The sequence below is a fragment of the Nelumbo lutea genome, chromosome 1 (genome assembly GCF_056320005.1).
Source record: "Nelumbo lutea isolate HS-2025 chromosome 1, American lotus-T2T, whole genome shotgun sequence".
Lineage (NCBI taxonomy): Eukaryota > Viridiplantae > Streptophyta > Magnoliopsida > Proteales > Nelumbonaceae > Nelumbo > Nelumbo lutea.
The window spans coordinates 85396919-85424854 of NC_142684.1; the positions used below are offsets into that span (position 1 = coordinate 85396919).

Here is a 27936-nt window from a genome sequence, read left to right on the forward strand (position 1 = left end):
GATTGACACATTCCAAAAAATCGATATAAGGTTTGCACATTTAGTATATGATGTGACATTTGCATGACCAGATAAAAAAATAGAAAAAAAAAATTTGATTGTTTGGAACTTTACATATGTAAATTTTTATATTTTGATTCAATTCCATTTGCCCATTTGCCCATATTGAGAGTATCAATGCTTTGAATTATGGTTTTCAAAATCGAATTGGACCAAAAAAATTGGGAATGGATCAGGTGACCGGTTTCGGTTTTCCTCAAAATCAGATTTTCTTTAAAAACTGTTGATTTTGGTTAATAAACTGTTGACCCGGGTAGTTAACCGTTCGAACTGTTTTTTATTTTTAAATTTTTTTAATTTTTTGTCAAAATGGGCTGACCATTCAGTTCAAACGGTTGGACCGTTCGACCTGATAACCGGGCCCCTGATCAGTTCAATTTTAAAAACCATTGTTTGAACTTGATTCTATCTCATTTGCACACAGTAAATAAAACAAGGGGTCAAAGACCTAAAAACACCACCCATTGGATCGGCATCATTTATCTAGGGGGATGGGAAAGCCCAACACATCCATGAAGGCAGTCAGTGGGCCTCCTCAATAGCAACATAACCAACATAGCAAAAAGAAACATCTAAACAGCCTGTAATGCACATGATATATTCTAGAAAGAAGGCAACTTCTGATGGGCACTCTGCAAAACTTCAGGGCTTACTTAGCTAGAAACAGTCTTTCCTTTATAATGAGGAAAGTTGTATATGAGGAAAGTTCCTAATGAGAATTTAGGGTCGGTTTGATTTGTGGTTGGAATTGCAATCGGAATTTAAATCTTTTGAAATCTGAATCAGAATAGTTTATTTTCATAAACTGGAATGGAATGAGAATGGAATTTTAATTCTGCCCAATCAAACAATTGAAACCGAAATGAATTATTCCCATCCTGATTCTAGACCCCTATTCTCGCAAAGCAAACGGGCCGACCCTCAATTAAAATCAACTTTGATGATACAGGAAAATAGAAGAGAAATTGTACCATTAGCTGTATTGCTGGGAATGGGGCAGGTAAAATCCTCGAAATTAAAGTAAAACCATTAGGCATTGCTAAAGTAAAATATGGATGTGTCATTGACAGTCCTTGAAGCCCACAAAATGGGTCTCGAAGTTAATTATAGAACGCCTTACGTCGAAGTTATCGATAGTTATGAAGAGATGATTCCGCATATATTATGTCATTAAGGAGACTAATTAAGCTGTTGACTGGTTGGTTAATGTTGGACATGATTCTTACTTCCTGGATGTTTCTAGGAGTCCTTGGCTCTTTAATTATATTTGTTTTTGTGATTGTTGGGGGCGTGTACCCCATCTCTCACCCTGTCTTGTGTACTCTTTTCCTAATGCCCATAAAAAAAAATTTCCGTCCAAGTATCGGACCACATTGTCTGCTTTCTCAAATGATAATGCAAAAAATTGTATCACTTACCTCTTACTTCAATTTTCTTACATTTTTTTTCCATTTTGTTAGTCAAACAACCTTCCTCCTAAGCCCCCACTTTCAATCTCTTAAGGTTAAGGGAATCTATATAAAATTTGTAAAGGTTTTCTTATATTTTCTTTTTTTTTCTCTACTTTTTCCTTCAAACCAAACACAGTGGGGATCACATAAACATAACAATGCCTAGAACAAAAGTAAATCAGAATTTGTATTCAGTTCATTTGTATCACGAACAAATAGAATCTGATTTTAATAAAGAAAATAGCCTTACCCAATGTTGGTCTCAGCTATCTAAGGTGCTTTTTTTTATGGAATTGGGAAGGGTAAAATGGATGTAAACATAAATACTAACCTTTGGCATTTCTTCTGCACAATTGACTATTCACGAATACAAATCCGTGTTACCAGCCCAAAATTCACCTTTACATCAAAATCTAAGTATTTGCATACAAACGGTTGATAATTAAAATAAAATATTTAATTTGCTTTTCTTCCTTAAAGATTCATGTGTTCAAATACAACAAATACTGTGCATGAACCGTAGTGCACATCCGACGCTTTTCAAGTCATAATAGAAATTATACATTGTGAAACATGGACCAATAAAAAATAAACAGATCATGGAATATCTTTAATATAATTGATAAAAATGTTAGGCCCTTTTTGTTTTTCAAGGGCCACTTGCCCACATAAATGTTTCTTAGAAAACACTTAACACTTACACATGTTCTTTTCATTCCCAAATAAATTATACAATAAATTTTTTTATCCATAAAAAGTCATTATTAGAATGGGCAAACTTTTTTCTTATGTTTTGTCAACTTTTCTTGGATAAAAAATTATTTATTCACCTAGGAGATGAGTATCACTTACTTATTCAAAGAAAATAGCTTTACCATAGGACCCACGACCTACAAAAAAGAAAAAGAAAATAAAATTGGTCATTTTGTGACCCCCTCTTATTCACCCAAAAATGAACCTTAATTTAAAGCGTCACAAATATTTACTTATAAAAAACTATTTATGCATACCATGGTTTTCAAAACCGGACCAGACCGAACGGTCGGACCGAAAAAATCGGGAACCGGTCACGTTTTTCCCCAAAACCGTTGATTTTGGTCAGCAAACCGTTGAATCGGCTGGTTAACCATTCGAACCATTTGAATGGTTTTGACCATTTTTCAATTTTTTTAATTTTCTTAAATTTTTTTTGTCAGAACGGACCGACCATTCAGGTTGCCATTCAACCTGGTAACCGGACCCCTGACCGTTCGATTTTAAAAACCATGATGCATACCCTAAACTTTCAAAACCAACTTAAACATGCCTTGTTGAGAATTTGGATTAGCTGAACACGATGGTTGTTCAGTTTACCGTAAAACCAATGATGAGGTTTCATGTCAGTAATAAATTCACAGGTCCCATTGTAAGAAGTACTGGCCCATGTATTTTACTACCTTATTATTGGTCCCACAGCCTATTGAACAGCCATCACATTCAACCAAACCTTACCTTTCAAAAGTTAAATCTAACAGATAAAACTGGAAAGACAAAAATGGCCTTATCTATTCATTAAATTTTCAAAACATGTCATTTTCTTTCTTTCTTTTTCTCTCTCCTCTCTTTCATCCTTATTTTCTTCAACGTTGCAAGCACTATACCTGATTTGGCCGTTGATACCCAAATGCACATACCAGAGTTCACAAGATTAAAGTTGTGTTGTGGAAGTCCAAATGTAATCAACTTAGACTAATTAGACACAAACACATGTCTAAAAAATCCCCAAATGCTTGAAACACCACTATTGGTATATTATATACTTGGTTTGTCTACCATTGACATGTGCATTAGACATGCACACATGTGTGTTTAAAAAATTCACAAAAAAAAATTCATAACTCAGAACCCTAGATTAGTGGCTCCTCCAAAACCCTAAAAGCTCAGTTTGTAAGGAATACAAATGCAAACATGTACATTGTAATTACATACAAAATACAAGGTTTTGCACTCTACATACTTGAATTTGTACTCCTTCCAAACTAAGCCGAAATTTCAAAACTATCGTGATATTTTTGGCGTGTTCACTAAGATAAGGAGTTTGACTTGGGGATGAGAATCAATGAAGCTTGGTTGGGTTGTGTTTATGGTCAACTTGAGGCCGACCCTAAAACTTGTACTTAAGGCCTGAGCCCAGACCAAGTCCAAGGTTAAGCCTGATTTTCCCAACCCGAGCCTAGCCCACACTGTGATTTGATGCACTCGAGTTGGGCTTGGGCCCAAGCTAGGCTTAGGTTGGTTAATGAACCCACTCTATATATATATATATATATATATATATATATATATATATATATATATATATATATATATATGTGTGTGTGTGTGTGTGTGTGTGTGTGTGTGTGTGTATGCAAAATTTTGCATATACAATCTGTATATTTAGGCCGTGCTTGGGCCAAGTTCAAGCTACCTAAGGGCTAGGCACGGGCTTCAGCCAAAAAGTAAGAAAGCCCGACTTCTTAGGCCCGAGGACTGAAAATCCAAGCCTAGCCCATGTAAAATTTTGGGTTGGCCCACCCAAGTTGCACCCCTAGGTTTTGGTGGACAAAAAGGCCGGAAGATATGAAAATGGTAGAAGATTAAGAAGGCTTCAAGAGTTTGTTGACAAAACAGATGGTTATCCAGCCCTCTTTCTTATGTTCTTGTACTTAAAACCACTTTTATCTTCTTAGTTAATTAGAGAAGTATTTCAGTTGGAATTTTCAAAAATTTGGGTGACAAAACAACTAATTCAGTTGTTATGTTCATGGTTTTAGATGAAAAAGATGATCCCAACATTTTGAACATAAATTGGTATTATAAAAGCATTTGAAGTGAGCTATTAATGGTTCTAAATGGTTCATTGACATAGATCCTATTTGGGCCTGTTCATTTTATGGATTTTGAGAGAGGGAAAGTTGGTCAATGGGATTTTGATTCCCATTGACCAAGATACCCATGATCTTTTTTCATATTTATATGAAGTCTATGAAAAAATTACCTTTCTGAGTATCACTTACTCTGGGGAGTGATATCCATCTCTTAGGTGGATAAGTAACTTTCCCACATGAGGGAAAGTTGCCAATACTTTGGATGGGACAAAATTGTCTCTTTTAATAATGGTTTTTTATGATTAAGATGATCATTGTCTTGTTTAGATGGGAAATGAAAGAACATGAAAAAATACACTTATCTGGATAAGTATTTTCTTGAAAATACCTACCCAAGTAAATGAATTTACTTAGTAAATATAACTTTTCAAAAAACAAGCAAGGTAAGCACATCATATATCTATATAAATATATTAAGCTGAAATGTGTATGAAAAAAAGCCTAAGGATTCAAGAAATGGAATCTAATAGTAACTTTTGCCTTTTTTCCTTTGAAATTACAAGAATGTCACATAAAGACAAACTCCCTTATGTGATTGACTTGTAATTGCCCTTATGTCATTCCAAAATTACACGACTACCACATATATGACAAACCTTCCAGCTTGTAATTGCTTCTATGGTATTTGAAAATTATAAGACTACTACATATAAGACAAACCTTCCAATTTAATTAACTCTAAGGCATTCAAAAAATTACAAGAATGCCACATATAAGACAAATTTACTCTTTATAACAATGCATCTATGATATTCGAAAATTATAGCAATGCCATATATAATTATTTACGATTATGTCATCCTATAAAATAAAATGTCATCCCTCTTCTATCTCCTCCTATTCTTTATCTCAACTTTTATTTATTCATTTATTTATTTTATTATTATTATATAAGCATTTATTTATTTAATAAAATTAAATAAATTATTTTAAATCAATAGAATAAAAGAGATTTGACATTGAGAGAAATATTTTAGTAGACAATTATTTATTTATTTTAATAAATTATTTATTTAATTTATTATTATCTAAGCCTTTATTTAGTTAATAAAAGTAAACAAATTATTTATAAATCAGTAAAATAAAGGAAATTTGGCATTGAGAGAGATTTTAATAGACATTTATTTATTTTACTAAATTATTTATTTTTTATTTTTATCTAAGAATTTATTTATTTAATAAATTTAAATAAAATTATTTATAAATCAATAAAATAAAATAGATTTGACATTTAGAGAAAGATTTTAATAGACATTTATCATGAACCAATTGTTGGTGAAGTATCAATTTTTTTGTGCTTAGTACCTCGTCATTTGGCTTGCTTCCAAGTGGCTGAAGACTCAGAGGCCGAAGTGAACTTTTGCTGGATGAGGACCTAAATGCCAAGTTGACCAGGCCGAGTTGGGGTCAGATTAGGTGTCGAGTTAACTGGGCCGAGCTGGGCAGGTTAGGTACCGAACTGACTGTGCCGAGCTAGGCAGGTTAAGTGACGAGCTGACTGGGCCGAGCTAGGCAAGTTAGGTGATGAGCTGACCAAAGTGTCGAGCTGCCTATTAGGTGCCGAGCTAACCAAAGGGTCGAGCTGCCTATTGGCGAGCTGGATTGATTGTTGAGATTCGTCGTTCTTTAGAGACATGTAGGGAATCAATGTTAGAGGACCCGGGGTGGCTAACCCGGTGAGGTCACTCCGATGCTTAAGTCAGTACTCTCATAGTAGACTGCGAGCTAAAAATCACAAAGTATGAGAGCTAGAATATGCTTATTTTCCCCCCTATGCCATTGGGGTTGGTGCCTTTATATAGGCATTGTTTGGCGTGGGCTTCACGCACCGCATCTGAGATTTTCGAGAAGTCGTCTAAGTGGTCCGAGATTCCCTGAGGCAACCGCCATGCGTGTTGACCACCCTCCGAATCGTTCGACACGTGGGCCAACTTCCAAGGATCGTGGGAGTGTTAGGATATGCACGTCGAATTCGTCGGCGAACACGTCTCATAGGTCGCCAAGTTGGCGCCTGTGCTAGGCCGCCAGTTCGCGCCTAGGCCAGGCTGCCAGGTGGAACACCATCAACTTGGCTAAGGCAAGTTGTTGCCTAAGTGGTTCCGGGTGTCAACTAGTTGTTCCGAAGTGCCATGTGTCACCAAGTCAGTGGAGTGCCAAATCCGCCCTCATCAATTTATTTATTTATTTATTTTATTAAATTAATTCTATCATTATTTTTTAAGCATTTATTTAGTTAATAAAATTAAATAAATTATTTATGAATCAATAAAATAAAGGATGTTTGACATTGAGAGAAAGATTTTAATAGACATTTATTATTTATTTATTTAGAAATAATTTACTAACAAATTGTTCTCTCCCCTTGAACCCAATATTTAGGTAGGATTGTCAATGGGATGGGTTCGACCCGACGAACCTGATGGACCCGAACCTATTGGGCGGGTTCTAGTTCTAGGAACTGGAACCAATGGTCGATTCCGAGTCTTGATATAAGGTCCCAATTACTATCAGTTTAGAATATATATATATATATATATATAATATATATATATATATATATATATAATGTATAACATATTAAATAAATAAATTATATATACTATACATATAATATATATAGAACATTTAATATATATTATACATAATGTATAATATATTAAATAAATAAATTATATATATACTATACATAAATATATATATAGAATATTTAATATATATTATACATAAATATTTATTTTTTGTTTATTATAATCGGGTCTGTCAGGTCTGACCCGATTGTCTCGAGAATCGATCGATTCCATTCTGGTCCAAAAATTACAAACCCTATCTAGTCTAGGTCCTTAACATTTCATGTTGGGTCGGTTTCGGTTCTAACCGGTTTCGACCTAGACCCAACTCATTGACAATCCTATATTTAGGGCTATCAATAGGTAGGTTTGGGCCCAATATTTATGAGGGGGGCCAAAATGTACGTGGAATGGGGGGTCATGGCTTCCCTGCATCCCCTTGGCTCCACCCCTAGGATTGGGATTAAACCTATTCACTTGTCTTTATATCAATTGAACATATTCAAGTCCAAGTTTGAACATAACCTGACCATCAGGCCTAGATCTTGAGCCCAAGCCCAACCCCCATATAAAGCCTAAAGCTCGACCAAAAAATTGAGAAAAAAGATTTGTATTCTTTATTTAACAACATAAATGATTTATTTATATTAAATTGACTTCGAAAATAAAAATTTTATTTATTTATTTATTATTTTATTTTATTAAATTAAATATATTATTATCCATAATTTTTATTTATTTAATTCAACATGCACCCAATATTTAGGGTTGTCAATGGGTCAGGTTTGGTTCTAGATAACTTGAACTAGTCATATCCCAATAATAAATGAATAGTTACTTATTTATTTTATTATAATAAATAAATAATTTATTTATTTTATTATAATAAATAAATAATTTATTTATTTTACAAAATTAAGTAAATTATTATCCATAGATTTCTATTTATTTGATTTACTAAATTATTCAATTAGTTAATAATTTATTTTACTAAAAATTTATTTCTCTTTCTCCTTAAGCCTAATAATTTAAGGCTATCAATAGGTTAGGTCTGCATTGGGCAAGGGCGGAGCTAGGAATTTTTTTATGAGGGGGGCTAAAATCTAAGTGGATTAGTGGGGTGGGGAGTGGGGGAGTGGGAAAATATATATGAAGAGTGGGGATTTGTTGGGCCATAGGGGGCCATGGCTCCTTGGGGTCCCCCTGTCTCCACCCCAGGGTTGGGTGGCCAGACCATCGGGCCTAGATCTTGAGCCCAAGCTCAACCCCCATATAAAGCCCAAAGCCCAGCTAGGAAATTGAGAAAAAAAATATTGGTATTCTTTATTTAACAACAAAATTGATTTATTTATATTAAATTGACTTCAAAATTGAAAATTTTATTCATTTATTTATTGTTTCATTTTATTAAAAAATTGATCTTGGTATCCTTTTTTCCTAAAAACTATTAATTAAAAAAATCACCTTTTGCAAATTCATTTTTTCTATACAATAATTTAGCTTCTGCAAGCCCCTGCAATGTAGGGGCCCCTCCGCTAGTACATACTAACAAGGAAAATGGTGTATAGAAAGAGCCCTTAGAATTCACAAAATGGAATCTTTGGGCTCTTCTCCATTCATCTTCACATGCTCAACGCGTGTGAAAACTTAAATGTAAAACCAACACATAAAACTCAATGTTAAATGTAAAAACCCACATGTAAAACCCAATGGGAGATGCATGTGTAAAAACCAAAATGTAAAACCTAATGTTAAATATAAAAACCAACATGTAAAATCCAATAGGAGATGCGTGTGTAAAAACCAAAGTGTAGGTACATAATAGTCACTAAGACTATCAAAGTACAGAGGGTGTCAAACCAACACTATACAGATGCCTGCGATGAATTCATAACCCATCGTACGTTTGTGATGAGTTCATAACTCATTGCACATATACAATGAACTCATACCTGAAATAGGTTACGATGAGCTTGGTTTACGTGGATCTGCGATGAATCTTAGACACGCGTGAACTTGCAATGAGCTTTAGACACGCACAAACTCGTGATGAACTTCGAACAGGTACGAAATTACTATAGATCGGGAATAAATATCAAAAACACGTGCTTCTTTAAATTACACACGTGGCGGGACATCCCGTGGGCCTAGTAAAAACGAGCAATGTAAATAATGACATCACTCATGCCACGTCGGTTTAAAATGGTCACGAAAGGAAGTAGCATACATGGATTATGAGAATCCTTAAGAGAAAAGTGACTGTTTTCGAAGGATCTCGCTGGACACATGGTGAAACCCCAATAGCACTCCCTTAATAGTCAACATAAAGAAAAGATTCTCTTTCCTAACAGAAAATGTATCATTTTAAATCCTTCTCCTTATAGCCTTGGATTTCTATCTATAAAAAGGGAGAACAGATTTTCCCTAAGGGGGACAAGATATGAGATAATCTTGACCTAGGGTTTCTCAGAAAGGGACTCTCCCTTCTCTCCTCTATTCCTCTCTCTTCCCCACGTCCCTTCTCTTTCCCATCGCCTTCTTCGGACCTTTGAAGACTTAACCAACCTCCATAACCTTACCATGGCACCAACACAAAGTGTGAAACCCAATCTCACCTTATTAAACCACCATTTTTCTTTAACTCTCGTGTAAAAACCAATGTATGATATTCATGAGCATTTGCTAATTACAAAAGTGCCACAAAAATGGCATTATTTATCTCCTTGAATTTTAATCATTGCCTTTTTTTTTAGTTATGCGTATGATACTTAGTTTTTATGTAATTAAAAGAGTGCCATCAACATGTAATTATAATATTGCCACAAAATTGTTATTATTCTCAATTTGGATTCTATTCTTGATATATTGTCTCGATTCTTATCGGGTCCAAGCCTATTCCACCTAGTCACGAATTATAAACATATTATTTATATTGCATTTGTAAATTTATTATATTTTTTTTTTATAAAAACATGTATATATGGATGAAAATAGTCGAAAAGATACTTGTAGTTTTTGCTTTTTTTACTTAAATTGTTATATTTTAATAATTTATTAAATTTTAAAAAATTAAATCAAATTGGGTCAGATTCGAAAATCTGACTTCTTCATCGGATTCGAATTCAGACCCATGTTTTATCATATCCGATCGGATCTTTAGATTGGATCTACAATTAATAGTGTTAGATCAATTTGGATATACCTTATTCGAATCTAATCCGATCCATCTGCATCTCTAGTCAATGGATCGGGTTGAACCTAAAGGGCCCAAACTAATTGGGTAAATTCGATTTTCGGTTCATGAGATATTGTCCTAATTCTTATCGGGTTGGAGATGGTTCCACCCAATCACAAATTAATTTGGAGTTGGGTCTAAAACTATATACATTGAATTGAAAATTTGTGAGTCTAGCGTGAGCTCGAGCTAGGCTACATATTGGGGTAAAGCTTGAGGTAAAAATTTGTGGGGCCAAAACCAGACCAAGTGTAAAGACAAAACTTAGGACCAAGCCTATAATTTTTTGGCCAAGCTAAGCCTTTTCATCTACACCTCTTTAACATCTCAATCGAAATCCATGGAATGAAAGCAAACTAATATTTTAAAACATTTCCTCTTCTCCCAATCTCTATCTCCAAGAATTCAACTACTTCCTCCTATACCTCCCCCATTCCCCAAATCCCTCTAATAAATATGTTTTAGTTAAATGTATTTTTTAAGATTTTATTAATTATTTTAAAGTCATTAGTTATAATTGTAAAATTATTTGTTTTAAAATTTGAGTAATTAATTTAATTTAAGTATTTAATTATATTAATTAAATTAATAATTAATTGATTTACCATAATTAATTAAACAACTAATTAAGTAACAGTAAATTAATTTGCTTCATTTATTAAAATAACTAACATTAAATATGCCTGAATAAAATTACTAAAATGTGTTGTTGTATTCTGTATTCTTATTGCGGGGGCACTCCGCGTCTCCGCTGTATAAGTTGTTTTGAAATGTCCAGAGTATATACAAGTAGTTTCTTTATTTCTTTCTTTTTTTACCCTTTCGTTCCGTTATTCGTACGACTCTTAAGTTTTTTGAACCTAAGCCCTACTAATCCGGCCCGGATATCATGGGTCATGACTGCATGAATTACCTGGTACGGTGGTACACTGGTACCCCACCCCACTTCTGTTCAGCATGAATTAGTGGTAAAAGGATATGTTTGGTTCCATGGAAAAGTAAGTGAAAAAGGAAAAGTGAGAAAAAGTTCTTAAAGAATTATAAAAATGCCATTTAACCAATTTTCTCTTTTTCAAAGTACATACTACAGATCCACGGTTACACACTCTACTCCAGCCAAGGGGGACAACAGAGCCAGCTTCTGACCGGAGCCTTTTTGGCATCTATCTCTCTTTCTTTCTGCTTTCCCGCATTCACTTCCATCGTCCCTACTACTACTATAAAAGGGTTCAGTCAGCAGTTTCTCTCTCCCATCTTCTGTAGACAAACCACATTTTTTCCATTTTTCTATGCGAGTCCGAGATTCCGAGATTTCTGATTCAGCTCCAGCACCATCACTCAACATCTGAAAAAAAAAAAAAAAAAAAAGGAAGAAGAATAAAGAAAACCTACATCTAGCATAGGGGAGGAACGAACAGAGGACCTCGGCAACGAAGAGAGAGTGCTTCAAAGTCCCCCTCTGACGCTTCTACGTTTTTTGTTTTCTCTTTTTGCAATTGGTTACAGAAAATTCCGGCAAGTTTTATAGCTCGAAAATTCTATCGTGAGGAAATATCGCTACTGCTACTGATTACGGTTAATCGAAGTCTTTCTCTCGAGCTCTGAATTTGATGATGCGTGTTGGAAGGTGTTTGCATTTTGGTTGATCGAATAGGGAGATCGGTGTGGTTTGTACAGACTGGAATATCAAAAATGGAATAGCAGTTTCTGTGGAAGAAATCCGGAAGCTCTCATGCAATTAAGATTCGCAAGGTTTGGATACGTAGAGTTTTAGAAAATTTTCTTACATTGTTCCTAGAAATCCGGTGGAGAATCAGCAGATGTATTCCTGCCGAGTGTTTTGAGGGAGTAGATCTGAGGATGTTAGGAGTGAGTGATGGAGTAAGTTTTATACGTTTCAAGAAAATTGAGGATCTTTTCTAAAGCTCAACCTCTGTTTTCCGAAAGTATAAGTAGGGACTGTGCCGTTCAACAACTTTCTTTTATTTTCCTTTTTACAGCACAAGTACTACTCCTCCTCTTCCTCCTTTTTTTATCGAAAAATGAAAGAGAAACTATCAAATACGACTGTCAGAAGAGTTTAGGTGGCGACGAGTAACAGCCATCAGCTCATTTTTGGATTTCCCAGCGACCAATTTTGAGGATTAACCGCGGTGCTAGAGGTGGAAAAAGAAAGGAAAGAGTGACCGATTGCTGAAAGCACGTTAAATGGAATGGAATTACAATTTTTGGCCGTTTTCCAAAGTCCAGTAAGTCGGTGGCAGAAAATGGTTTAGACAAGTCTGAATGCAGTAAATGTTTCCTATGAAAGGTTTGGAGTTATCCTGATTCTATTCTCCTTTCTTTTGTGGTCAATTGGTTTCTATGGCATTTCTTCTTTTCTTTTTTTTCCTTTCTTCTTTTCTGATTGACAAAGGAAAAAGTGGCGAGATCCCATCTTTTTCTTTTTCTTTTTTCTTTTCTTATTTTCCTTTATTGTTTTTGCATTCCCTCTCTTCGTTATCATTGTAGAAAAAGAAAAAGAGAAAATAAGACCTTTGAGAATGACTAATTGTTATCCCGGACCCTGTTTTGAGCGAGATTTTGCGAGTGTTCACTTTAAATGTACTGTCTGTATTCTCTAATATGGGTTTTGTTTCATAATCTAGGAAGCCAGCTGTTTCATCTTGAAGCCTCTCCGTGAAAGTTTCCTACCGGAACAGGAGATTTCTGTGGTATACTGGTATTTATGAAATAGAAGCCTTGGGTATATGAACGAGTTTTGGGATGGCAGATGATGCAAAAGAAGCGCGGTCACTGGCCTTGACTCCAACATGGTCTGTTGCTTCTGTATTGACGATCTTTGTTGCTGTTTCCTTGCTTGTGGAACGTTCCATTCATCGGTTATGCTCTGTAAGTGGCCATGCATGAGTGAGACTTTCTTATGCTTCTGTTTGGATGCAATTATTTCCATTATTCGATTCATGCTTTTCTGCTCAACAGGCTGAGGATTTCCTCGCTCATATAATCATTACATTTCCTATCACATCATGGGGGAACGGCTTTAAGCATCCCCACTATAGCTCTTATCCTTTATGGAAATGGAAAAAAAAAAGTAATGAAAGAAAGAATACCACTTCATCTAAATAGATACTGTATACACAAGCATGCATAAGACACAGTCAGTTTCACACACATTCAAGTGTTAGTTTGATTGAAAATAATAGGCCGAGGGATGGTATCTGCTTTAAGTTGCATTTATTCCGATGTGTTCAATTTTTGTTTCACTGATGAGTAAATTTGGGAAGCCAGTGGTGCATACATCATTTTGAGAACTCCAGTTTGTGAAATTTTATAAAAAAATGAAAAGAAAAATAAAACAATTAGATTTACTGAAACATTCTTTAACATCTGGTGTTTCATCATTAGCTGGATGAAGGAAGGTATAGAAACCAATTGTCTACCTACTAATCATTCCAGCTGTAAGGGCAAAGATGGTTGGCAAGTTTACAATATTGGTGTTACGGTTACTTCCTTTCTCTGTTCAGATTTTTATTACACCCTTGATTCCTTGAAGAAGGCTTTTTAGATTTACGACTCATTTTCCATTTCTTGCAAATACCTATATATACATGTTTTGAGTATTTTTAATAAGGTCATTTCAGAGTTGCAGCTTCGGTGTGTCCTGGGATGATTTTGTAAAGAGAAGAAGAGAAAAGATAGATGGGAGAACAGAGAATTGAGAGAGAGCCGATTTTTGGGTATGGAACCCATCTCATTAGGTTTTATAGTGAAGTACATAAGTTATAAGGATAAATCCACCAAAAAAATATCATGACTGCTTAAATTAACTTGAAACTTACATGGAATTTCGTTTAAAATCTTGCTTGATCAGTATCAAGGTTTTTCTAATTGAAGGTTATAGCTGACTAGTCAGCTATAATTGTTTCAACTAGTGATTAGTGAGAAACCTACTTTGATACCAAGTTGCAAGTTTTGGTGTGTTCCCTTGGGTTATTTTGTGATAAGAGGATGATAAAAAGATAAGACAAAATAGAGGGAAAAGAAGAAAGAATTGAGAGAGGCAAAAATTAGGGCTGGTACCCATCTCATTAGGTTTTACAATGAAGTACATAAATTACAAAGATACCCCTGATTGATAATTGACAAGTATATCTGTGCTAGAATATCTCAACAAGTTCAAGAAAAAGAATTTATTTTCCCTTTAAGGTAGAAAGACACTTCTTATTCTCCTTATGTCTGACTGAATTGAACCCAGATTTCTTCCATATTTATTTTATTTAGCAACAGCATAGCCAACCTCAAATAATTTGTGTCAAGGCTGAGTTGAGTTGAGTTGAGCATTTCGCAACAACATCAAATAAGTTAATTTTTATTAAAAAAAAAAAGTACAGAAACCCTATATTCCTTCTTTTAAAGGGGATTAGGGAAAAAGAAATGAATACTTCTCCTCTTTTAAGGTAGGGAGATACTATTTATTCTTTAGTAGAGTTAAGACCTCGTTTCTTCTTTATTTCTCCATTTATTTATTTTATTTTTGAAACAACATCAAATGCTTTTATTGAATGAAGAGGATTTGTATAATCTCTTCTAATTATAAGTTTCAGGGAACCAATCAACTAGGGGTGCAACTCGGGTTGGCCCAACTTAACATTTTACACTGCTTTGAGTTCGGGCCTTCAGGTTGGGCCCATTCAAATTTTGACAAAAGGCCAACCTTTTTTCCGAGAAAATTTTGACAAAAGGCCAAGTTGCACCCCTACAATCAACCAGAGTACTTTAACAAATGAAGCTATCCCAGAACATAGCTCCCCAATACAAAGAATTTCTACTCAAGTAACTCAACAAGCATCCATCAAAATTCACCTTAACAAATCCTTGTGGTGGTGAGGCATCCATGCTCACTGTATTAGCTACATATGAAAGATTTAGGTCTCTTCTTTTAAAAATGGGATGATTGTTTATTGATTGAGAAAGGAAGAAAAAGAGAAGATGACATTATTATTTTGTCAGAATATCAAATTACTCATTCTGTTCTTTAATCTTATATTCATTAGTACTTTACATCATATTTTCAATTCCCTATTGTAGACACTCCAAATTATAAAAGTTCACTTTTCAAAGCTGTGCTTTTGCACAAAGTTCATTCATTTACTACCTTCTGAATTGTGTCTGATAACTCCAAATTTTCCTAGTATTTAACCTGGATTGTGTTTCTTTTCAAGTGAATTTATGATGTTTCATGACTTCAGTGGTTGCAGAAAACCAATCGAAAACCTTTATATGAAGCTGTGGAGAAAATGAAAGAAGGTATGTGGTATTAATTTTAGAAAATAATATTTGTTCACATATTTAGAGGTATTTTTTATGATGCATTATGAGAAAACATTGCCACTGCAAATAGGAAGTTTGTCTTGATATGAATCCTTTATCTCCATCTTGTTTTGTGTCCTACTTTTTCTTCTAGCTTCATTGTTTTGGTTTCCGTTCTACAGAGTTGATGCTGCTGGGATTTATATCACTCCTTCTAACGGCTACCTCAAGCATGATCTCGAATATTTGCATTCAATCAAAGTTCTATGACAGTAGCTTCTCCCCATGCACCAGGTCTGAGGTTGAAGATACAGAAACTGAAAATAATTCTTCTAAGGACCGTAAACTGTTGATGAGTTACGTTCTTCATCGTTCATTTAGGAGGATATTGAGTGGTTTGAACCAGAATACCTGTAAAGAGGCATGTCACTGAATTCATCTGAAATATTACTAGATCTTGGAATTATGGGAGCACTTTGATAATTGATATTTAACATATTAACTCTCTTTGGCTGCTTTCTTGTCTAATTCTGGATTTTCTATTATGCAGGGTCATGAGCCATTTGTTTCATATGAAGGTTTGGAGCAGCTGCATCGTTTTATCTTTGTCATGGCAATAACACATGTATCTTACAGTTGCTTAACAATGTTACTGGCAATTGTTAAGGTCAGAAAACATTAAAATTAGTTATGTAGGTGTTTTTAGTATTTGTACATACTTCTGATCTGGTATTTCTAAGTTGCAATGATTGCAAAATTTTTAGTTAGATATTGCTCTTGTGCATTTGCAATCCAACAGTCTAATTCCCGTTAAATTTTGCAAGTTTAGGATTACACTATATCAATAGGTAGACTATACTATCATAATTTTAATTTCGAATTCATGTTGAATGATTGATGATGTTGCACAATCTGTTTTAGAACATAATCGTTATATTGCTTATCTTTCATTGCTAAACAATGTACAAGATGCCACTAGGAGAGAAATTCGGAGCAAATTTGCATCCTTCAGGATAACTAGTTGATAATAATAAAGATGACAGAATGAGTTACCAAGTGCTGCAACAACGAAAATGTTAATTGCTTGGAGAAAGCCTATGGAAGAAGACAAGAAATTCCACTAATCAATAGGGGAATAATGTACTGTTAGTCTTATTGCCTTAGGAACTTGTATATCATATGTGCTTGTATGGATAGTGATCAAACATTTTTTGTACAGTGAATCAGTATTGCTTCAGGAGCTTGTATATCTATCTTATAAGCTTCCTTTTTTTTTGTAATATCTCCATTCGTTTTTTGTTTAATGAAACCTTTCAATGCTTGCACCTGAAAAAGGTTTAAATTACATCTTTATATAATTTTCCTTTAATATGGTTTTCCAGCATTTATAAGAAACCAAGAAAAATTATTCCAAAGAAAATGGATTTTGGGTGTGTGTATTGGGCCTAAGAGCTAAGAATGTGCGGTTTGATGATTGTTAATAAAGCAGCTCACGTTCTTGTCTAGGCTCCTAAGTTTCTGCTTCTTATTGGTCATAGTGTTACTACTTGACTGTCCTTGTAACAAAGTAACTTCTACTACCATATATGATTAGGCAAAGCCTTTTTTTTCTGGTCATAAAGGCAAACCTTAAGGAAGTTTTTTCATAAAAGACCTTAATGTTTTGATTTATCATTTGTTATGCATTTCCATTTTCTGTTCTAAATGGAAAGTTGGAATAAAAAAATGTATTTTGATGGATATTATCTAATCAAATTTAATGTATAACTTGTCAAAATATTTTCTGGTAAGAGATAATGTATTAATTTCTTCCTAATGTGCAGTTAACTATATTACTAATAAGCATACACATTTTAAACAGAGAAAAATGTCTATTAGTTTTATTTGTTTATTTCTCACGTATAATGAGTGTATTGACACCATGGGCAGATACATACTTGGAGGAAGTGGGAAGATGAGGCTCATATGGACCAGCATGATTCAATTTCTGGTAAGTAATAGTGTTGGAATATGGGAATATGACATGCAAGTTCTATATCTAGATGGAAAATTAATTGAAAAAGAACTATTAAGTTTAGAACCAGATCGTTAGTTGGATGAGATCAATATACGCCCATTTAATACCTCTTAAGGTTCATGTTTCATAGACAAAAAAGAGAGTAATCATTAATTCAATAGACATGTATGGCTGATAAAAAAATCAATAGACATGTATGGAAAAAATAATTGTTAATTTCTACCTTTCAACTATTGTGTGAGTAGTCCAAATCTCTCTTTCTCTCCAATAACTAGTTTACATAACAGAAGCAAATTTAGATCAATATTTTGTTAACATAAGATTGGTATTAATGTTATAACTATATGTTGATTTGTACTTGAAGTTATAACTATTTATATGAATACTTTTCTGTTCTAAATTCTTGTTGTTCATCGAACCAACAATTCAAGGATTGTTATCTTGAATTACCACAATGCAAAGAGATGGGTGGTTATGTTGGTAATAGGTCTTTTATCGGTTCTTGTTTTTGAGCAAAGCTTTAATCAGTAACCAGCAAGAGATTAGAAAAACAAAAATCTGTCTTCAGTTTCTCAGGAACAATAACAAGGTTTAGGTATTTGAGGATTTAACTTTTTTTTTTTTATCGAAAGAAGTAAGGTGAAGTTATTTTGAGGGTATTGTTGATTTCATTTTAATGTGGCGAGAGAGCTCGTGAAGATTCTTGGAGTTCCAAGATTTTTGCTCAATAGGATCTCAAGTTGTCTGCCAAGAAGTCAACCCCCAGTTTCTGTGGATCTTTGCTGAACTTTTTCAACTAGGGATGTCAATGGGTCAGGTTAAGTGGTAACCCACCTTGACCTGACTGGGTTTCGAATCAGGTTCAAGTTGAAGCAAATCTGTATCAAATTCAACTCATTGATATCTTGTTATAGGTGTCATAATATTGTTGGTTTCAATGTTTTGGTGATATTGTTTTATGTAAATCTCTCTTCTTTGTTAGGAGAAGACTTGAAATTATGTTCTTTTCTCTTTAAATGAAACCTAAAATTATGTTTATCATAAGCCTTCATGAGTATACACTAGGTAACAGATATTTACAATAAAATATTTATCAAACTTCTAAATGGCATGGTAACATTGAAAAATTTATAAATATAGCCTCTACTAAGAATAGGGGTACTGCTACACCCCATCTCCAGTCCCCATTTACTTCTTTGGTTTGCAGGATGGTTATATCTTGTTCTTCCTTCTTTTAATGTGTGTTTCAGAAAGAAATCCATCATTGGGCTTGGGATGCCTATAGGACTTTTTTTATGCTCCTGACACTTGTAACTTATCTAGTTTATTGTACTAATGCATCCTTTAATATTGTTTCCAATAAAAATAAATTCAACTTAACAATTAGGAAAAAGGTTCTCTACTTGGATTAAATAGGGAACTTCCCTACATGGCCTGCCATGTTTCTACCACATGGAGGGTGAGGTAACTGTCTGAGCCATCCACGAACTAGGGAACCTGTGATTGGCCACCTCTGCAATCCTTCTGTCCACATCAACACTGTACCCCACCTTTTTTATCATCTAAGACAGGTAATATTGACCCTTGAAGCTTTCATTATTTTAATATTAAAATTCCCTGAAAGGAATGGTTTATTCTGGACACACAGCATAGCTTTTGAGGCTTAAATTTTCCCCCACTAATAGAGGATAGTTAGAGGAACCATTGGGGCCATTTTGGGCTGTAAACGAATTTGCCACATGGAATGTTCCTTGGTTGTTCAAAAATCTTTGTTGAATGATCCAATAGCAAGCCCATACCCTAACAATATATGGATTAATTATGGTATTGTTCATGACTTGTACTTTTTAAAGATATAATTACATAGTATGTAATAGGCTATTAACTTTAATAGAAAATTTGTGACTGTTGAACTTACATAACTTATTTGGTTTTCTATTCTTTATTTTTTTACCTTATCCTGTTCACATATTCTTACTGATTTTACATTTTTGCTACAGAAGTTACAAGAGAGTTGACGATGCAAAGGCAATCTACATTTGTAAAATTTCATACATCAAATCCATGGAGCAGAAACAGGGTTCTTGTTTGGGTGGTAAGTACCTATGTTCTCGTTTGTAAAATTTAACAATGGACATGGCACTGATCAGAACAGATTGGTAGTACAGGATTCATGTATCAGCCTTTTGCTACCTAAAGGCAAGGTCTTTTGAGGACTCATAAGTGTAGCATGTAGTCTACTCTACTGCAAGTCTGCCACTAACTTCTTGATGAAAAACTTTGAACCTCAATATGCTTCATCTTATTAATAGCTGGGTAGAAATAAATATAGATATCTAGTGACTATTTCAAAAGGGCTTCAAAAATGAAATTGCTTTAAATTCTGTATCTCTTGCCTGGGTTTTTATTTATATATCATGCTGCCATCTTCTCTATGTCAATTATTTGCTTAAAACAAAAAGAATTTGGTAGAACTTTCTGCTTCTTGGTTCTTCGGTCATTAGATCCCCCTTCCCCCAATATAAGCACAGTTTCCAGATACTGAGAGGATCAAAGTTTCCTTATGGACACTAACATGGTGAGCAGGTGAGAGGGTGGATGCCTTGGGGTTGTGACCTGAAATCATGTGAAATTGCACCTTTGTATCCTATAGTTTCTTGTGTCAACTGGTCAATGGTTGAGCATCTTGGCACCTTGAACTCTCTATGCAACTGGTCAAGAATCTTTGTTCCATCCTATTGTAGAAACATATTTTTCTGTAAACTAGGGGATATAGTACTCCCTAATTTTATTCACCTTTCAAAACTCTTCCTCCTACGTTTTTGTGTTTCAATTTTATTGAGATCTTGTCCAATAGAACTTGGTTATGTTTTGGTATTCAATAAGAAGGAAAGTAGATTTGCTATATAGACAAAGTTATTTTTTGTTTTCTTATGAAACTGTCTGAGCAATGGTATTCAATTTGATTTGGGTTGTTGATTTGTAAAGGGCACCTCTTCCCAGTTTTTATGTCATTTTATCTTTCAATTATTGGCACTTGTGGAGTAGCATAAATTCATCTAAAGTCACATGGTAGTCAAAGTTGTCTATAAGATTTTCTTGTTTTACCATTTATTTACTTGTCCTCTTGTTCTCCTCCCTTTTGCAACTTCTGACATTCTGCATGATTTAGATGGGAATCTTAACTCATAGCCAAAATATTTTGAGAATTAAGAAATTGAACTATTGGTAGCCATTGGAGAACAGTGTAAACTAGCCACCCATTTAGGTGGCTTGAGGAGAAAAATAAGCTTCCCTTTTGACTCATCTCCCATCATATACTTTATATTTTTTCATTGGGTTTGCTTGCTGTCTTTTAAAGCCATCTCCATTCTACCTTTTATTCTATTTGAAAGCGTTTTCTGGAATACTAAGTTTGTATATAAATACTTGTAATTAATTTAAAGTTCTTATTTTTGCAGACATGTTTCTTCCGGCAATTTGGTCACTCGGTAGTTCGTTCTGACTACCTGACACTCCGCAAAGGCTTCAACATGGTATACAATAAACCTACAGAATGAAGAATATGTCCAGCTTATGAGTTTATTAAGCCCCTTATGCTTTATATCTGGATTTCTCAGAAATATTGCTCAAAAATAAAAGGGTTCTTGCCTCTTTTATCCTTTATTTCTGATTTCCTTATATCCTAATATGGTTTGTACCTTCTTCAAGTAATCTAAACTAGGGTGATCATGGGCTAGGTCATGCCAAACCTGGGCTGGGCTTAGCAGGCTCTATTCTTGGCCTGAGCTTGGCCGGGCCTAAACTCCGGGCCTGAAATATTAGCCCAACCCTTGGGCCTGGTTCAGGCCTATTTGCAAAAAGTTAAGCCCGGCCTAGGCTCTAGGGTAGATTTTAGATTTAAAGTTTATAATATTTGGACAACCACTATTTGCAGAAAGTTGAAAAGACATTAAGATTTTGAAATTATTCATTGTACTTTGTACTTCTTTAAATGTGTTACTTAAGCACGTATTGTTTGCTGTGTTGGGCTAGAAATGATCACCCCTAATCTAGACAGAAAGCACACAGAATTGCATCTATCAATTAATCAAGAAAATATAAAGTCGGTGCTTGAAGAAAGCAAAAACTTCTCTAAGAAATTGCAATATCTAAATAACAGTTAAACTTGACCTTACTTGAATACTACATAAACACAGAGATCCACATATATAGACAAACTAGGAACTGTCTGAACTCACACTTGTGGACTTGCATCAATTCTTCTCCAGTTCTTATGCTTGGATAGAGTCCATGATGAAGTACCACACTACCACATAGAAAGCCCATGAACAGCATAAGTACAACCAACACAAAAAAATGGCCATAAGTCTACCCTGGAGGGCTGCTCATTGATACAATATAATGTGCAAAAAGCCAAATGCTCAGTTGACCTCTAACATTCTGAGTCTCTTCCTTTTAGCATGTGGCACTGGCAGTTCCTGGCACTTTGGGTGCATATACTAATTTATAACTAAGCTTGGAAGTCATGTTTTGATCCAAACATTTTCAAGGAGCCCCTAATAACCAAAAAATAGAAATGCCTTTCCTTGTTGAGATCATATTTCAATTGCAACTTGATTAATTGCATTATTATGGTCTTGTATATAATGAAACTGTATATCTAGCAAAGAACAAATCTGTTCACTATATGTGGATGTTCAAATATTATTACCCTTTATTGATAAGTGTGTTTCCTTTTTTTTCCCGGCAGAACCACCACCTCACATCAAAATATGATTTCCACAGCTATATGATTCGTTCTATGGAAGAAGAGTTCCAAAGAATAGTTGGTGTGAGGTCAGTTATAGTTTGTTGTAATTTGTTAACCAGTCAATTTCTAAATAGAGGATTGTTTAAGCAATTAGATCATTTCTGCTTTCTTAATTATATGCTTATTTCAAGAATCTTTAATATCAAACTAGACACAGCTTATGTAATTTCAACTAGTCAAAATTTTTGTTTTCTGTAAATTGTTATAAACAACCATTGTCCACATGGTGATCAAGGACATCTTGAAGTAACCTTAAATATCCTCTCTTGGTGGTTGGAGTTCTTGGATTGTATTTGTTGTGCATTGAAGGGAGTTGCCAAAACCAGGGGGTTCATACACGTACCCAAAAACCTAAGCCATTGGATTATGGGACATTCTTGTATATAAGTTTGCACCTCTCATTCCTTTCCAATGTGGGACTCTCTTCATCCCACACACTACTCACATGTGAATCCCATCAATCTCCCTCTCATGTGTAGGGGTGAGCAAAAAAAACTGAAAAATCAGTTAACCGAACCGGTTGATTTGGTTTTGGTTTGGTGTTGTTAAAAAACTGAAGGTACCAGTTCGGTTTCGGTTAACCAATATAAAAAACCGGCAGTTAGCCAAACCGACCGGTATACATGTTTTTCTATCTATTTTCTATATATTTATGTATATTATATATATTTTATATATTATAAATTAATAAATATGCATTATATCTAAATATATATTTATAATATATTATTTATTATTTATTATTTAAAATATAATATTTTATATATATTTATAAATTTTTATTATATATTTATATATTTTTATTATATTTTTATAATATATATTATAAAAACTAAAAAACGAAAAACCGGTGAACCAAACCGATGGTTAACCGAACCAGTCAACCAGTTAACTGACTGGTTTCGGTTCAGTTCCGGTTACCAGTTCTCCAAAAACCGGTACTACCGGTTCAGTTCAAAAAAAAAGGCCCACAGTTCGGTTGCCCGAACCGTGAGCACCCCTACTCATGTGTGAGTCTCTTTCACATTGGGAACTCCATACTCCCACTCAAATGGAAGCTGTTATCATATTGCCAAGCTTGATGCACACCATCCAAGAGCCCTTTGCCCACGACTATTGAGAACTAACCATGGGAGCACATTTCCATTGGTGGGTTCATCATGGGAGACCAACCACTCTTGCGAACTACTCAACCATGGGGAACACCACAAAGTCATGGGAGTTGCCGCATGCATCTTTCAATACTTGCGCCCAGCCAAACCTTTGGCTCTAATACCATTGTTGGGTTATGGGCCATTCTTTATATAAGTCCCTTGCACCTCTCATTCCTTTCCATTGTGGGACTCTCTTTGTTCCATACACTACTCATATGTGAATCCCAACAGTTGAAATATAAACTCTCAATGATATAATGGATTTTTGTTCATTGTTTACCAAAAAAAGGAGGAACCTTAAATATCCTCTCTTGGATGTAAAAGCTCTGCTTGGTCACTATCAACAGTCACTATTGAGTGAATTGTCAACTCAGAAAATGGCTTTTGATTCTGAGTTCTGCTTAGCTCAGTTGAACCTGGTGATGTTATTTCAGAGGAATATGGAACTCAATATTGGACCTCTGATATAGATTGGACATGCTTAGGTCTAGCAAAAATTTTGGAGGGTATCTGTATTTTTAACCCCCCTGGTCCCCTCTCTTTTAATCAGGAGTCCTTTATTATTAGTCCTGTTGAACTATATTGATACAAGATGGCAATGCAGGTCCTCCATGCATCATTAATCAACCCATTGGTGTAGGCCTACCCTCTATGCCAGGGCCAACACCACAAGCTTTTGCCCAGGCTCATCCTAAATTGAGCCCACAGTAAGGATTTTCCAGCTAGCTCATGTTGGAAAGAGGTGTGAATAACTAGCATTTAGCCCATTAGACTCCTTTTTTAAGCTTCTTTTTTTCTTCTATTGGCATTTCTTATTGTAAAGTCTTGCGTTTATTCAATTGTTTGGTGGGAAAGTTGGGGCTTGTAAGAGTTTGTTAAGAAGATTCCTTTCTTTTCTCTGAGTGGTGGTGCACTCTGCAAGTAGAAAATGAAGATTCTTTTCCTGGCACTCTGAGTTATGCATGCAGAGTGATTCCTCTAATAGTGGAGAGGCTACATACTTGGATTTTAATCAATCTAATCATCTCTCCCCACCTAGAGAAAAGAAAAAAAAAAGAAGAGACCTCCTTCTGTCCACCCTTTTCCATTTCTACACAAACAGTTATTATTTCTATCTCAAGGTAGCATATCCCTTCCTCTGTTGGTTGTATTGCAGTTTATCATCTCAACCCATTGAAAATTTTGCAGCTCAACTATATTGCATGTGCTTCACATTTTTTACTTGTAAGAATGGCTGCTTCAAATCTTTAGTATTGACCATTCGAACCTGGCCAACTAAATACCTGGATATTATGTATATTGCTGCAGTGCACCACTTTGGGGATTTGTCGTTGCATTCATGCTGTTTAATATTAAAGGTAAGTCATACAACATAAGTTTTTATCATTTGTCTCTAATAATGGGATGTTTCATACTACTTGTGAAGATCTACTTTTGTTCCTTAATCAGCTTATTTATCTCGTCCCAGACAATATGACAAACATATAGTTCAAGTGTTTCCTTGACTTGCCCAATTGCCAATAGCCAATGGCCAAGATTATTACTTTCTTTGGATGTAATTACTGGTTTATCAATAACCTTAATATACTTAACTAGTTTTCAATATACCTAGCTCTTGATTTCCATATTTTTTATGCAGGGTCTAATCTCTATTTCTGGATAGCCATCATTCCCATCACTGTAAGTTGTCATACTATCATTTTCTTTTTCTTCTTTTTACACACATTGGTCCTGGTGCTGGTGCTGGATCTGGATCTGGGAATACTTTTGTTATACAATCATGCACCTAGAACATATACTGCATATAACCAGCAAAAAAATTGAGAGGCTCAACACTCCAACATATTTTAATACAGTACACAGTATTTTAGTGTGTAAAACTTTACAAAATGTAAGGAAAAATGCCATCTGGAGTTGAAGGTTGGGACCTGGGAACCTTTTATATATATAATGCTCTGGCTTGACTCATCGTTCTTTTTCTCACTTAATAAAATTTTTGTCATTGATTAAAAACAGGATCCATTAAACAGAAAGGAATTGCATAATAGGATTCCACATAACGGACCCTATATAGTTGGGATAAGGCTTTGATGATGACTAAAAATGGAAAATATTAAAAGAAGGGACTAAACCAGAATAACTTGCTTAAATAAACTTAGAATCCTAACCACCTACATGGCCTGCATTTGCATTATTAGCAAACAAATATCGAGGTGAATAATATGCTATTGGCCTCTCATGAGTCTGATCACATTATCCTGAATCCTATGCTCTTTTGCAGCTTGTTCTTCTGGTTGGTACAAAGTTACAACATGTTATAGCAACTTTGGCCTTAGAGAATGCAGGCATAACTGGATTTTTAACAGAGACAAAGCTAAGGCCTCGAGATGATCTTTTCTGGTTTAAAAAACCAGAATTATTGTTATCCTTGATCCATTTTGTTCTTTTCCAGGTTGGTTGCTTTTGTTGTTATGTAAAATTCCTTTTATTTGCCATTGTGGACTGTGAACTAAGGGCAAATTTCGTTTCCTCTAAAATTCTGTGTGCAGAATGCGTTTGAGTTGGCTTCATTTTTTTGGTTCTGGGTACATTCTCTTCTATGACTTGTTTGGTTCTCTTTTCTAAATGAGATTTATATGCTTCTTTCTCTTTTCCTTCTCGGTCTTTAGTATAGGAACTGACTTGAAATTAATTTCCTGTTTTTCTGGGTTAAACCCGGTCTACTCCCTTCCCCCAATCCCCCCTAAAAGAGGAAAACAAAAGGCAAAAGAGTATTCCATTTTCCTGTTATAGTTGAAGCACAATAGAAAGAACCATCAAAATGGAAAAGTGATCATGAAGCACAGGAAACATAGAGAGTCAGATATTCTTTTTTTTTCCTATTAGTTCCAGTGTATCTGCAGGTTTTTTCTGAAGCTACTCTCTTCATTGATTTATTTTACAGTGGCAGTTCGGGTACGACTCTTGCTTTATTAAGAATCACTCGCTGGTGTACATACGGTTGATTTTGGGGTATGCAGTTAGCCTAGACATACCTCTACTTCTTAAGACTCAAATTGATAATACATTTGAAGTGCGAGCCTCACATTCCTTCCTATTGCCTCGTAGGTTTGCAGGGCAGTTCCTCTGCAGCTACAGTACCTTGCCATTGTACGCGCTGGTTACTCAGGTATTCCTAATCCATATGGTTACTCAAGATTCCAATTTTGAATTATGAATTCAACAAATAAAAAGGTAGCTCCTAAGAGGTGGGATCCATGTAATTATGGCCCCTTACAGCCAGATTCAGCTGAATAAATAGAGCTTGGTTACATTTATCTTCTAATGGTTACAATAGCCTTATATGTTCTTGGTACCTGTAGCACTTGTTTTTTTCACCTTCTGTGCTTTGCCTCCATTTTGCACACATACATAAAAGAAAAACAAAAGAAGAAAAAGGAAAGATGAGAAAGGAAGTTATGGCAAACTCCTTGATCATACTGAAGATTATGAACAATGGATTACCATTCAGAGCTAAAAGAAAAGAAGATCAAGAACAATGGATGTGCTTCAAATCATACTTGATGCAGAAATTAAACCATTTAGAAGACTGAACATAGCACACTTCTGCTGTTTTCTTTAAATCATAAAAAAAAAAATCCTGTTACATCTTATATGTACTTTCCAGATGGGGACAAACTACAAGGCAGCCTTGATCCCTCAAAGAATAAGAGAGACAATCCATGGATGGGGGAAAGAAGCAAGGAGGCGGCGGCGGAGGCTTAAGGGCTTCACCGATGATTCAACCATACACACAGATACAAGCACAGTGCATTCCCTTGACGAAGATGATGATCCCGAATCACTCGAGGGCCCTTCCGTGGGTACATACACAGAAATTGAGTTACAACCTGCACCTACTGTTACAACGAGTCCTTCAGTGGTTTCCAACGAAACCTCTAGCAGGGTTGGTACACCCCTTCTTCGAAATGCAGCTTCTCACTCATCTACGATTCCCTTGGGTCTTCAACAGGAGGAATTTCACAGATCCTCATCAATGCCAGTTAGAAGAGATAAATGAACTGGAATTTTCCATTGATGAGTGCTAGAATAATAAGGTTTTTTTTAGTTTATAAATGTATAAAGAATTTGTGATCTAATAGATTGGCTTTAAGGTCTTGAAGATCTTAAGTCTTAATTCGAAGATGTAAAAAAGAGAAGTTTTAGTATGAGCACCTATATTTTTGGCATACTGGGAGGGAGGTGACATGTCGGGACGAAGGGCACTCAAGTCGAAAAAGTTTCATGTTCTTGTATCATATTTTGTAATTCAAGCACCAAAATTGAAGGAATGATCATACGAATTTGTTTTTACTTCTTTGTAATTCACCAGATTGCATGTGAGAATGCAAATTCTAGTTTAAGAAGGCCACTTCGT

General features: G+C 34.9%; 1 protein-coding gene across 4 annotated transcripts; it reads left to right on the forward strand.

Moving 5' to 3' along the window:
• Positions 1 to 11331: 11331 nt before the first annotated feature.
• Positions 11332 to 27872, forward strand: LOC148875851 (MLO-like protein 11). 4 transcript variants are annotated; one of them, XM_088965503.1, is made up of 16 exons: positions 11332 to 12533; positions 12871 to 13114; positions 15475 to 15532; positions 15718 to 15956; positions 16086 to 16202; positions 17465 to 17525; positions 19553 to 19647; positions 21014 to 21088; positions 22306 to 22391; positions 24828 to 24877; positions 25159 to 25199; positions 25801 to 25971; positions 26069 to 26104; positions 26464 to 26531; positions 26628 to 26688; positions 27187 to 27872. In XM_088965503.1, the coding sequence occupies exons 2-16, from the start codon at positions 12989 to 12991 to the stop codon at positions 27577 to 27579; spliced, it is 1677 nt and encodes a 558-aa protein (XP_088821629.1). In that variant the 5' UTR covers positions 11332 to 12533; positions 12871 to 12988; the 3' UTR covers positions 27580 to 27872. The 4 variants fall into 4 exon arrangements, with proteins under 4 accessions (XP_088821629.1, XP_088821630.1, XP_088821632.1 ...); XM_088965504.1 differs by having other exon boundaries at positions 11450 to 12533; positions 19556 to 19647; XM_088965506.1 differs by lacking the exon at positions 11332 to 12533 and adding an exon at positions 13875 to 13962.
• The last annotated feature ends 64 nt before the right edge of the window (positions 27873 to 27936 follow it).

What these genes read in the sequence shown, in the direction of transcription:
- LOC148875851 (XM_088965503.1), top strand. Translation starts at nt 12,989, where the DNA reads ATGGCAGATGATGCAAAAGAAGCGCGGTCACTGGCCTTGACTCCAACA. An exon ending in CCATTCATCGGTTATGCTCT is followed by an intron (nt 13,115 to 15,474) that starts GTAAGTGGCCAT and finishes TCATGACTTCAG; the next exon opens with TGGTTGCAGAAAACCAATCG. An exon ending in CTTCATTTTTTTGGTTCTGG is followed by an intron (nt 26,105 to 26,463) that starts GTACATTCTCTT and finishes TTTATTTTACAG; the next exon opens with TGGCAGTTCGGGTACGACTC.